The sequence below is a fragment of the Cryptomeria japonica genome, chromosome 3 (genome assembly GCF_030272615.1).
Source record: "Cryptomeria japonica chromosome 3, Sugi_1.0, whole genome shotgun sequence".
Classification (NCBI taxonomy): Eukaryota; Viridiplantae; Streptophyta; class Pinopsida; order Cupressales; family Cupressaceae; genus Cryptomeria; species Cryptomeria japonica.
Genome location: NC_081407.1, coordinates 567759611 through 567774030, shown reverse-complemented (window position 1 = coordinate 567774030; position 14420 = coordinate 567759611). Strand labels below are relative to the sequence as shown.

General features: G+C 35.1%; 1 protein-coding gene across 1 annotated transcript in view; it reads right to left on the bottom strand.

Annotated features, from left to right (window-relative positions):
• Nucleotides 1-14420, bottom strand: part of LOC131075667 (calcium-dependent protein kinase 28) — a 200210-nt gene that overhangs the window by 86262 nt on the left and 99528 nt on the right. The window contains exons 4-5 of the mRNA XM_058012512.2: nt 2188-2299; nt 1993-2071 (exon numbers count right to left, since the gene is read on the bottom strand). Coding sequence (XP_057868495.1) covers nt 1993-2071; nt 2188-2299 — 191 coding nt within the window. The remainder of the gene's footprint in view (nt 1-1992; nt 2072-2187; nt 2300-14420) is intronic.

The following is a 14420-nucleotide window of genomic DNA, read 5'->3' as shown; positions in this document are numbered from 1 at the left end:
GCGATTATGCATTTAGGTCCTCCATCTTTCATTTTTCACGTTTGAAACTTCATCCCCTACGTCCAAAATGAGGTTCTCGCTATGTATTTTGATTGTGACTTATTTCATCTTTGGAAAGAATGCCTTTTAGACCATTTTCACCCTGGTCCCTTGGTGAGGGACAGGAGCGAACTTGTATTTACTCCTTGGTCTTTGCCTTCTAAGTTGCCAATTTATATCACAAGGCAAGTAACAACTTTATTCTTTCATTCCACGCATAGTTTACTTGTCTTTTACAAGGCAAATTTGATATTTGAGTGTTTATCGCCCTAGTCCCTTGGTGAGGGACAGGAGCGAACTTTGAATCCTAGCTCAAATTTGTCATCTTTTAACCTCAACTCCTCGTTTATTGCCTTCCAAACGATATCCTTGATCTTATGTATCCTTGCCTTGTCAAGATTTTGAAGGAAAATGAATGATCTTGTGAAAATCGCCCTGGTCCTTGACTGAAGGACAGGAGCGATATAATCTCCTTAGCTCAATTGATCACCTTTTGACGTTAGAATTCTTTGCATATCATCTCCTTAAGATACCTTTGATACTTTGCAACCGCGCATAACCTTGACTTGGCATGACTTTTGAAGGAATTGGCCAATATGGTAAATATCGCCCTGGTCCCTGACTGAGGGACAGGAGCGAATTTGGGCATCCTGGGCTCATCCTTGTTCTTGCCAACTTGCAATCACTTTCACTATGAAAAATGAGGTCCTTTGATCTCTTTTGGCCACTTGAAACTTGATAAACCTTCAAAACTTAGGCCTTCATGAAGATTTCGCTCTGGTCCCTGGGAGAGGGACGGGAGCTATACTGAATTTCGCCCTGGTCCTTGACTGAAGGACAGGAGCGAACTTGGGCTTTTAGTGCAAAATCTTCATCATATTAACTTGCAATTGATCAAGTCTGGATGCTCCATCATGCTCATTTTGCCCTTCACCATGCCTTTGATGTCTCAATTCGTCCAAACAAGGTCAGGAATGGCTCAAATAAGTATTATCGCCCTGGTCCCTCGGTGAGGGACAGGAGCGCTTCGCCTTGGTCCTCCTGGGAGGGACAGAAGCGAAATTCGCTCTGGATCCTCAGTGAAGGACAGGAGCGAAATTTGACTTTTCGAACTCTCTATCAGGATAACTTTTATGGAATATAACATTTAAGTATAAGGCAGCCTTATACTTTAAGTTATATTCCATATATACTTTCAGGATGTTTGAGAGTGGTTTCAGACCTCCAGGAGTTATATTGCAAAATCTAGTTTTTGGAGGTTTTTTCAGTTTCCAGACTTAGTCAAATTTCAGGATCAGGACATTCCAGACTTAGCCAAATTTCAGGATCAGGACTTTCAGACTTAGCCAAATTTCAGGATCAAGACATCACTCAAGCCGGACTTGCTATCCTATTGATCACCTGGGCGACACTCAAAATGCAAAGGCTAACTAGCAAAACCCTAAAAGACCTAGAAAACAAACCCTAAAAAGCAAAAAAAACATGGGTCCCCATTGGCAATGGGGCGATGTGTGAAAACGTCACAACAGGACCCCATCAAAATTCAAGGACCATGCTACTACAGATTGAAACCAGTAGACATGCACCACATCAACCATAGTTTATCACATTAAGACAACAATAATTTCACATGACCATGCCTAAGATTAAGATTATTGTATTAGATATCAAATATAAGTTTTCAGCAAGCTTCAAATGTTGAGAAAAAACAAAGAAATTTATTTGCTATGGCTCTAAATCTAATAAGCATGCAGATGGCATATAAGTTACATAATCCACCAGTTCATGGGGAAGAATATATTTGATAGCAGTTAAGTTGCATTGTATTCGATCCCGTGAATTTATGGAATCGTCTTCATTCAAGATTTACTAGTAAAGAACATTTAAAACCAATATTTATAGGAGAATTTGACAAAGCTAGTTAAATATAATTTCTGTAGCACTCTTTCATACCTGGCTTGATAAAATCCGATAGCCCAAAGTCTGCAGCTTTTAGAACTGAGTCTTCTTCCGGAGATTTGAAAAGAAAGTTCTGAAAATAATCAAGAGATGGACAAACATCCAAATTTAATGCAGAATACAAACAGAGAGGGAAGAAACATCCATCTTTACTGCAATTTATAGGGATTTAGTTTATCTTGTATATACCTCAGGTTTCATATCCCGATGGACAATGCCATGTAAATGACACTCAGCAGCGACTTTGAGCAACTGGTGTACAATTTTTGCTGCGTCAACTTCACAGTAGCACTTATCCTTCCTGAATTGAAATTCCAAACTCCATTCAATCGGTTGATGCATGCTAAATAATTTTTTAAAACTTCAAACCAACAGAATGAAATATTTTATGCAAATATAAAGGATCTTGGTATGATACAAAATATAAGAATCTATCCCAGTTCATGTTTATAGTGAAACTCTTATTCCTCTAGTATGCACACAAGTAGGCATCTTCAAATTGGTGACAACTGTCAAATTGCAAGACATTGAATTCCACCTATAGGTATGGATAGCTTAGCCCCAAGTTGAAGCGTAGTTATTGTAATTGTCAGTGAATTTACATAAGTTATTTGTTAATATGTTTTCTACAGAACCTAACCAACTGTAGCTGGTTGACTGTCATTTGATATGAAATGCTTGAAAATACACACTATAGAAAATAATAGTTTATTGTTGTTTGGATGTTTAATATGTTAATGGATCCAGATTCAACTTTGCATTTTAATGTGGCAGTCCAACTTGCTAGCAGACAATTCTAATTGCCACTATGCATAGGTTTCTTATATCACATTAAGTGCATCACTCCTTGAAATTCACTTCGATCTAAGAATATGTCCTCTTTCCTTATTTTTCCTTGTTTATGAGTTAGGGCTGAGAGGATTAAGAATGTCACAAAATCCCCCAAAAGTAGCCTAGCACACTTTGAACTAGCTAGGCCTATTCTAATTGCTGTTGGCCAGAAGTTGGAAGCTCGACATGAATCCATTAACTAATCCCAACAACATTTGACCGACTAAACACATTTAAGTAGCACCTTCTTATGATGATGAAATGATTATGATTACACCTAAGTATCCTTTTTAATTCATGCTATTTAGTATTGATACTAACTTTTTGTACATTATTGCCACTGAAACAAATAATAAAGCAAGAAATTCAACAATCTGTCATTTTCAAAACATCTTTTTAGGATGAAAGATTCGAGAGAACAATTCTCTGTTGTCAACAAACTAATAGATAAAACTGATATGGTTGGTCTATTCATCAATATTTTGCCACCATCATTTAAAGCATCGTGAAGTCTTTGCATCTGTTGCCAAAGAGTCAGACTCACCTTTCAAAAAATTAGCCACAATTTAGATGTGTTGCAAAAAGAGTAGAGACAAATGAAATGGCTGAGTCTTTTTTGGACTGCTTAAAGGTAACAAAGAGAAATCTTGACTACTAATTCACTATATAAACCATAGCAGTAAAAATCGTTTGGGGAAAAAATCGGCAAACCAAAAGTATAAAGTTTTTTGGAAAAATCAGGAAAAAATCAGTAAACAATGGGAAAAAATCAGATTTAAAAATAAAATTAAAAATTGTAGAAAAAAAGACAAACTATTTAATTTTTTAAATTTAAGGGCATTTCCATAGCATAGAGATATAGAGAGCACATAAAATAGAGTTTAACCTATGAATTGTAGAAAATAATTATTTTTTGTTTATATTCATATTGCTGATTTCATAGGCAAATATTCAGTTAACTTTTTTAGAGGGTAGTCACCAAATACACCAAATAGTTCTCTAAGTCTGAGATCAAATATTAGCTAAGTCTATGAAGTAACTGAGATCAAAACTTAATAGACAGCAATCCAGCTACTTTTAGGAATTTAGTAAAAGTGGAAGCCATTTTGAAGTGATCCAATACTTTTGTTGTGATTGAGGCAAGGAGTTTTGTAGGATTAATTCAATATTTTAGAAAGCTTATCAAATCATATTCCACAATTGCAATGCTTTATATCATTGCAGAAAAAATCGTTTGGGGGAAAAAATCAAGATGTTTTGAAAAAATGGGTCAAAAATGGAATTTTAAAAATATCATAATAAATTGTAGAAAAATAGACACAAACTACTTTTTTAAAAACTTAAGGGCAATTCCATAGCATAGAGATATAGAGAGAAAATAAAATAGAGTTTAACCCATGAATTGTAGAAAATAGATTTTTGTTGTTTATTCATATTGCAGCTTACATAGGCAAATATTCAGTTAACTTTTTAAAAGGGCAGTCACCAAATACACCAAATAATTGTCTATGTCTGAGATCAAAGATGAGCTAAGTCTATGAAGTGGCTGAGATCAAAATTTATCAGAAAACAATCCAGGCTATTGTTAGGAATTTTGTAAAAGTGGAAGCCATTTTGAAGTGATTCAAGACTTTCATTGTGATTGAGGCAAGGAGTTTTCTAGGGGTAGTTCAATATTTGAGAAAGCTTATCAAATCATATTCCACAATTGCAATGTTTTATATTCCTTGATGACAATTGGTAAGTCTTTTATATGGGGTAGAATTCAACAAAAGGCACTTGTTTAGTTGAAGTAAAAGATTAGCAAGCCACTGGTTTTGGCAATACCTAGCTTGCAACTACTATTTTAGGTGGAGACAAATGGTAATGATTATGTGTTGGAGGCTGACTTATTACAAGAATGTAAGCTTGTTTGTTGTCATTCAAACTTATTTCATGGAGCACTTTGGATATATAGCTCACATAATGAATTGTATGTCTTTGTTTGAAAAAAAATTAACTATATCAATTATAAATTAAAAATCATATATCTATATCTATATATATTATATATGTTTTCAGACATTTAGTGTCATGGTAGAAGCATTCTATTGGTGAGGCAGCCACCAAGGTTCAAACCCCTATTGTGCCATTGAGCTCACAAGACTTCCACCCTCAATGGGCCATTGAGCTCGCAGGTTTGAACAAGTTAAGTGTGGGGAATGATGACCCCCCAAAAATGGCCTCGTGGGAAGAGATCCTCTATAGGTGGTCTCTCTAGGCTCAGACCATGCTAAAAACCCAAGTTTCCTCCATCAAAATAATATATATATATTATATTAAAAATTAAATTAAATTAAATTATATAACTATTAATATATATTCAAAGTCTATAATAGTTTAAATTTTAAAACTACTTTATAGTATTAATTATAAACTATAGGGGTTCACTCCTTCCCCGTCAAAGTGCCATCTATAATAGTGCCTAATAGTATTAATTTTGAAGTTAGTGTACAATATTAATTATATACTTGTTTGCATTAGAATCCATGGGGTGGGGTGTGTAGAGAGATTGAGTCTTATTGAAGCCGCGAATTCGAGTAGATTTGCTAGCTGCTTTGACACTACCTCATATGCCCCCCATGATTTAGGATGATTGAGGCCCTTTCAAATTCGATGATGACCTCCTCCCACTCCTCTATTTAGGGTTTTTCAGAGATCAGAAAGAAAACTAAGGGACAAAATAACAAACTATTTCCACATTGATTCCACACTGACTCCGATTCCATCTCGAATTGGCTCTATTTCTGAGCAATTCAGTGATTTCACGAGTTCTTTCGTTTCGAGGGTTTTTCCAACAATTTTTCACCTTTTTTCCATTTTTGGGGGTTTTTAACATTATTTTAATGTGATTTAAATGCAAACAATTGTTGAAAATTGGGTCAACAATTGGTTAATGATTTTTCGTGAATTGGGATTTTTTCGGTGAATAAATCGGCTAGCTCCAAGATTCGGAAATAATCGGGTATAATCGTGATTTTTTTGTAGAGTATTGCTTCTTTGAATTATAAACACACAGTGAAGTGCTATTATCATTGATTCATTAGGTTTGGGCATATCAAAAAGGTATCCCAGAAACAACAATATGATCCATCCCATAATAAGTTGTGGGCTCAAGCTCATGTGACAGCTAAGGAGGAGGACTTTGGAGAGGAAAAGTATACATTTATGACATCTTGTTGAGATAATTATGATGCAACTAGTTGCTAGTTCTTTGATTGTAGATTATCTTAACATTTCACCTATGCTAAAGACTAGTATGTCAAGGTTACTAATGATTCTAGTTCTAAAAATTTTGTTTGTTTGGGTGATCATAGAACACATGGTATAGAAGAGATAGAAGATTCAAATTGTTCTACGTGATACAATAAAATTCATTATTAGGAATGTCATATTTGTTACAAATATAAACAAAAATCTTGTCTATCAGTAAACTTATACAAAATCCTAAAATCACTGTGAACTTTTGTGGAAATAAGTGTATTGTGACTAGAATTTTGACTAACATTTAACAAATGGGAATAGTTTCCCTATGCATTGTGCAAGCCTTCCCAATTTCATCCATAAAACTAACAACTAGGCCAAAAATATTGAAATGTCCCATAGGCCTATAATGGATGACTAGCTTCACTTGCAACATAAGACTAGTAGGTGTTGTTGCAATAGATATGGTAAGAATCAAGTTGTGTTTATTTATCAAAAAGTATAACCAAACATCATCAAGAACTAAAAGAAGAGGTGGGTATGGATTGAGAAAACTACTTAGATGGCGGTCGGTTCTCTTCAAAGAGCAAATCCTTCGATGTTTATTTTTTGAAATTACAAATCATATAGCAGATACGCCTTCAACACCTTACCACTTTCCATGAAAAAGCATTTGTGATTCTAAGCTCTAATTTCTTTCACAATATCAGGTATGTGAACCCACGCACAAATATAAATATCCTAAATCGAGCAGCAAAATATTTTTTCTCACTTCAAAGTTTTCTTCTCAAGGAGCTTATATGTGTGTGCAAAGTCCATGTATATGTGCATAAATGTATATAACATTTTGTATAATAATTGTCCGTACATAGAAGTTGATTGATGCAAAATTCAAAGAACACAACTAACAGTTTCTGCCCATAATTTATTGTACAAACCTCTGAATCTGACTACGTAAACAATGCCCTACTTCTTCCACTTAGCCAAAATGCTTTATTAATTGGATGACAATTGTGATATTAGTGTGACTAAACAAAAGCTAACCATATGATAACTAGACAATGTGAAACCAACTTTAATTTTGGAATATGCATGTTAACCAAAGTGAAAAAAACACTTAATTCAACTTATGTTGTAATCTTTGACTATTTGTAATGGTAGAATTTGCATACCCATGTCTATTCCCATTTAGTTTTGAGTCCATTTTGATGGAATGTGCTAGTACAATTACATAACGATAAATGGCCCCCTTTTGTGCTATATATGGCTCCTTCCCAATCCCTATCATTTCCAATTTACCCTCATCTTCACACATTTGCATACACTTGACTTTATCCTAGTCCATTTATACTTATTTCCATGAATTTGCCTTATCATCAGCCCACATTTCCATATATGTAATCCTTGTCTCAAGATTTCATATATCCTGTCTTGGGTCACTCTTGCAGCAAGCAAGGTCTAACTTTCTCAACATAAAACAATCCCATAATTTGTAATTCAAATTTTTAAAATTCAAATTGCTAACTCCACCCTTTCCTACCAGTCATTGGGAGCCGACTTCGTACATGTTTGTGTGACTATTCATTATGCCTTGATATTTAAATGAAATGATAATTTGATGTTGTGATTAATTAAGGAGAGCAATACTCCTTATATAAAAAATTACAAGATGATATTTCCATAACAAAAATGATCAAGAATGGAAACATGAATGACATAAAGGAAACTAACTAAAGACAGAAGACATAAACGGAAGTTTCTAAATACTAACTAATTGACTAAGATGACCATTATATCAATACAATATTATTTTAATACTACTAACTACCCTACAGAAGATGTGACATAATCTGCAGGTTGTTTGGCCACGAATGCATAGAAGGCTGCCCCCTTCTCCTCAAAATGCTCTGCGACATGAGCCTGCTGCTGAGACCCTCCCTGGTTCTGCAAGACTTCATGATATGACCCAATTTACCATAATCCCTTGAGCATGATGTTGGGTAACAAAGCCATTCCTCCCTTTATCCTGAGACACCGAGATGAGCTTCTCAAAACTCGCACAAAAAATCCATTAGGATTAAGGATATTTTTTGGAAAAAAACCAGAAAACCCAGAAAACAGCAAAATCCTTCATGATTTTTTGTGGAAAACATCAAAAAAAACCCTCCAGCAAATAAAGAACCCACAATTTTTTTGTGAAAAAATCATACAAAAAGCAAATAGAGAAACTGCAATTTGTGAAGAGAAAATCGTGCAAAACCCTTCATGATCTTTTTTGTTGAGAAAAATCAAAAAACCCATCCACACTTGTTTAGGAGAAAATCATACAAAACCCACTCAATCTATTCAAAAACTTTACTTGTGGCCATCAAGAGTAGTAAACAAAAATAAAACTCCCTAATTTTTGTGGAAAAAATTCAGCAAAACCCTTCCATGATTTTTTGTTGAAAAAAAACAGAAAACCCACAAATTTTTTTACTAAAGAAATTCGCCAAAAAAGAACCTAAGCTCTAATACCATGAAATGATAATTCGATGTTGTGACCAAATTTTTCCCATTTACCAGGAGACACATACCCTTATCCCTAGTACTTGTCTCCATATCAAAAACATGTCCCCATCTTAAAGACCTATATAAAGATGTCTCAAAACATTAGGAAACTTCAAATAAAGTTTCTTGTGTCTCTTATGCATCTCCTATAAGCATCCCTTGAAAATGACTAAAGTTGGAAACTTCCAATATCGTTTTCTTGGATATATCACATAAATTACATTGGATTTTCTTGTAAGTGCTGATATGTGGTTGACAAAAGTTAAAAGAACTAAACAAATACAACTTCTATTTTTACATTGAATTTTACAAGATCTTTAATGGTAGAAAATTTCCTTTTTGAATACAAAGAGGTAAGAATATGAAGTGAAACAATTATGAATTTATGAGGCTTAAGATGTGTACATGCATTGATATTTTATCAATTGATTGAAAATATAGTCATCCCCAAGGTCCCCGCACTATCTTTTAAAATAATAGGATTAACCTCCTAGTTTCTTAATCATCTCTATGTGATGATTATCAAATACCCAAATAATTAATCTATTTCAATAGTTTAAAATGTTAGTTTTATTTTAAATTTTATGGTGCTTATCCTATGTAATGTCCCCTTTTTAATTCCTTTAGTTTCAAGCCCTAGCACACATAATATAAACTTGCACAATTGATTATTAATAAGAATTCCTGATTTTTAAATTGTTGATTTAATAATCATTGTCAAAATTAATTCTAATAAATTGCTTTGGATACTCAGAAATCAACCCAGACTTATATCAGGTATTGTTTTGTGTAGTATTGTGATTTTTCTTCAAGTCTACAGTAGTTTAATGTCTTCCGTATATATTTTTTGATCTGCCTAAGTCAAGTCTTTTTGTCCACAAACTCAACATGGAAAATAAAAAAGGGTTTTGTCCTTTAATTTCTGCCATGAGGGGTATTGTCCTCAGTTTAAAAGAGCCGCAATCCCATGCTCCAAAGGAGTAAGAATCAGATAATAAGATATGTATTCTTCATATCGTTTCCCTTCTCCTTGTCTGGTGTCTCTTATATATCTTCAATAATCATGATTTTTCACATGATCCTTGACCTTTGATAAAATTAAACTTTAATATTATATTATATTTTATATTTTTAATATTTTAATTTCTTATTATTATAATACCCTTTGAAAAAGGGGACATTACAGTCTTATATCCGTGAGTTCTTTCCTTTGTGTTTCTAAACGCATCTGAAACTCCTTTTTTTTTCCAAATGCCCTTGCATAATTTTAGACTTATCATTTTTCCATTCCACATTGGAACATTGCCAACTTTCTTGATCCAATTTAGAAAGGTTTAGTTTAATGTTTTCCTTTGAATCTTCAATGTCTTGCTAAGATTGCTTGTCCTCAAGCACTCACAAACTAAGAATTCTTTTAGAATTTCTTTTTCACTTGACTGAATCTTTTTGAAGATACTGGGACCCCAAAATCAATCTTAGAAATGTTATGAATCTCTCTAGTAATATAGTGTTCTTCATTAACTACCTATAGGTTGCTAAATCTTGTTGAACAACTTTGTCTTTCTTGTCTTCAAACAATTTTGCTTTATGATTCATATTGTCTTGCAAAGCTTCTTTTATTTTATGTAATAGAACTCTTATATCCATGAGTTATTTCCTTTGTGTTTCTAAACACATCTGAAACTCCTTATTTTTTCCAAATGCCCTCGCATTATTTTAGACTTATCATTTTTCCATTCCACATTGGAACATTGCCAACTTTCTTGATCCATTTTAGAAAGGTTTTGTTTAATGTTTTCCTTTGAATCTTCAATGCCTTTATCCACTTTGATCATCAAGAGATCACGTAGACTCCACAAGCTAAAATAGTTTGGAACTTGAAAAAAGAATCTGCTTAGGCTATTGTTATGTTGCAAACATATGCACCATTGGAAATGGGGACCCCCACTTTTTTTGCTTAGCTTAGGTGTTTTTGTTAGGTCGTCTTAGCCTAGTAGTGGTTGTATCGTTAGCCTTTGCTAGTGAGAGAAGGTATATTCTGTGAATGTCAAGGTTGAGGGATGTTGCTGTGTTGCAAAGTTGCTAAGATGTTGATGTTGTCATGTTGTAAAAGTTGTCAAGTTGGAAAGGTCTTGTCAGAGCATTAAGGGTTGTGGGGGATAGATGAAAAAGCATATAGTGGAAGCTTGCTTGTAGTTCCGTCAGTAACAACAAGCACATCACCTTAAGATCGTGAGTTGCAAGATCATATTGTGTAAGGGGTAGGTGGAGGAACAGGTGTGAGAATTTGTCTAAGAAAAATTCAACCCCATTGTTTCATGTATAGATTTGTGTGAAGCCACCCTTCATTTTCACCCAAGAAGGGTAACTCAGGTGAAAATTCCATTAAGTAAAATTCAACCCCAGTTGAGCATGTATAAGGCTGTGCATTCCAACCCTTCACTGCTACCAAACTTTGTGCAAGCCTACCCTTAGTATGCACTCATGTATTTGGTTTTCTGCACTTCACAACAGCAACTTGTGCAGGGCTAGGCTTCAAATTCGCTCAACTTTCATACTTGCCTCATCTCAGTATGCGCTCCTTAATCCACTCTCCATCTAGTTCAAGGCAACAAGGGAAGTGTGCTCATACCTAGCAACTTTTGTGCAAGGTGATACCTCTTATGCGCTTTGTAGGAGAGACTTTGAAATGCACTTTATATGCATGCAAACCCCTAAATCCTGCCCTTAATGTATTGAGTGTGACCATCATCTAAGTCCGTGCTTGCAATCATTGCTTGAGATTGGTGTTTTTTGCCCTTCTCCAATACATGGCTCGACTCAAATCCCAACCTTGCCTTCTTCAACACATGAGCATCATCAAGCATTAAATGGCAATCAAGCCATGGGGTATGTCAAACTGCCCATTGCTTCATAATATTTATGCATAACATGACTACAAATCCGCCCTATGCTCTATACATGAAGACATTCAAAATCCAACATTGTAAGATGGATCATTGCATGAGGTCTTGTGAAATTCGCCCCATGTTGTATTCATGATGAGCACTCAACCCCAACATTGTTATGCACAAGAAGAGTGGAACCCCAACCTTGAAACTAGTGCAAGCATGACCTCTAAACCCCTAGAGTAAGGCTGAGTTCCATATGCGCCCGATGGAAGGGGGGTCTTTCTAGCAACTTTGTGTAAACCTATATAACAAATGCACTTTGACTTGTGCATATAAACCCCCAAAACCCGCTCAAGCAAGATTTTGTACATAAGGACCCTCGATATGCACCCAATATTGAAGAAGAATGATGTTGATCAGGTTGTGCAAACACAACTCTCATTTGCACTCAAGAATAAATAATATAAACATGCTCTTTAAGTCTTCCCTCACAATGCAAACACAAGTCAAAACAATATCAAAGTTGTGCATGCACAGATGTAAAACCCGCCCAGCTATGATTTATGCAAAACTACATCAAAGGTGTGCCCTAGTTGTGAATAATAGCACCTAAAATGCACCCAGTAAGGATGGGGATTATACCTCAAAACAATGAATATCAGACCTCAAAGGTTTGAAACCAGGCCTGAAATATGGGGAAGGAGGTAATTTAATGGAAGGTCGGTATAAAGGGAGTAAAAACTCAGACCTAAAGTAAAAAAATCAGACCTAGAATGCTAAAGCTCAAACCTGAATCACACTTACAGAGCAGAGCAATGATAAGTCTGATTTGTAATGCTGTTTGAGAGGGAACTTACATTGTATTTATTGACACCTAAGTAATCACATGTAATTCAGCTGACCTAAAGGAAAGGGCAAATCAAATGTTGCCTAAAGGTCGACCTAAACTTGTGCAAGTCTCCCTAGCTATTGTGCCTAGGTATTCTGCACTTGACCTATAAAATCCCACTCTCATGTGTGCAAATCTTTGTTTGAAACCTGCTCGGAAGGAGGACTTAAGTCGGCTATAAGGCAGAGAATTCAAAGAATTAAAGGGCCTTATTCAGCTGGAATGTGACGAAGGTTAATGTAAGGTGTTGGAAGCATATAAAAGAAGAAGCAAATCATTTCAAATTACAATCTAATCCTAAGCATGCTAGTAAGGTGCAGACAATAGGAAACTCCCAGCACACTAGGACAAATGAGATTGGAATTCAGAATTAAAATAAAATCAGAATTAGAATTGATTTGAAAGGGCGTTGTTCTCAAGTTTAGTGTCTTAATCTAATTCTGTTTGTTTTTGATAATTAAGGATGGACACGTGGTGCATATTGATGCGGCTTAGATCAAGGGTCAACATTGCAACATCAAAGAAATCAATATCAAGACAAGGTTGCCCACATCACTAGGACATTACAAGGATAAAAGGACCTGCAACTTCAAGATATATGTATCAAGACAACATTGCCCTACATCAAGTGAAGGAGGCGAGTCAACATCATGAGGAGCTTATCGACACTAAAGAAGGTTAGCATCAAGGTCTTCAAGATGATACAAGAAGGGTGCTTCATAACATCAAGATTCAAAGCATAGCAATGAGGATGAGGAAGTTTGACAATCTTGAATTTCCTTCAGAAATCCAAGAATAAGGGTCAAGTAATCCTAGTTGAGGAACATGGAGATACCCTACATCAAGATAGGCAATTCAACACTAAGTAGGGATCAATGCAAAATCCAAGGTAAAATACTACATAAGTCTGAGGTTCCCAAGCAAAAAGATGAACTTGCGCAAGAGGATCAAGCGTAGGCATAAGGGAGATCAAGGTCAAGTACATCTTACAAAGGAGAATCAAGCAAGGACATCACAAAGATAACATCAAACATCAAACATCATGAAAGTTGAATACATCGCAAGGATAGTATTCCCAAGTATGAAGATGAAATGCAAATGTGATCAAGTTAGATAGTTTCAAAAGACTTAAGAAAAGTTAGAAAGTCGAATTGATCATTGAGATGATGCAATTTGGGAATTGTTGATGTGTTTTTTATGCACAAAACATTTCAGAATAAAGTACCAAGGTAATTTACCCTCTCTTGAACAAAATCACCTCAGATGCTAAGAATGAGATCAACTAAAATGATTCCAAGGTTTCTACATGTCAGGTCTTGACGAGTGGGTAAGTTCAGTGGTTGATGTGAATTGCTGTGTTTCACTTTGGGGACTTACGCAAATGTTTGGATTATCATGAATGATGCGGAATAGGTGTGCTGACAACTTAAGATTTATCAATAAGGCTCTGGATTTACTTCTTACTAAAAAAGGGGAAAAAAGAATAGGGTTCAGGAAATCTATTCTAAAACTAGGAATGTAGGAAATGGTGAATGGATTTAGTGGAATCAAACCAGGCAAGGTCTCACAATCAGGTATTGACACAAGCTTATTGCAATCATCTAAGGTATACTTAATGATTTTCAAACTATTACCATCAAACGTAGATACCATCCAAGTTGATGCTTGTCAACGGACGCATAATAGATGTAGCATATACCAACAATTCTACAAAAACTCTCTCTTACAAATGAGAGACAAAGGAGCATATATAGAGTCTCTTACAAAAATGGATGGCCCAGATTGATCTAAGAAACCCTAGAATTGCCCTAATTAGGGTTACATCAAAAATGGCGCCACCAGCATATGGCCCAATGAAAAGATACCTAGTCATCATATAGGGAATCTTCTAGAAGATTCCTTCCTGCATCTTTCTTTCTCCTAGCATACTCCAAGAATCTAGCCAATACTGAATCTAACTCCTCCATGGAAATGCTAGGCAAGGTATCCTGTTGTAAATCAATCACATCCAATGAATC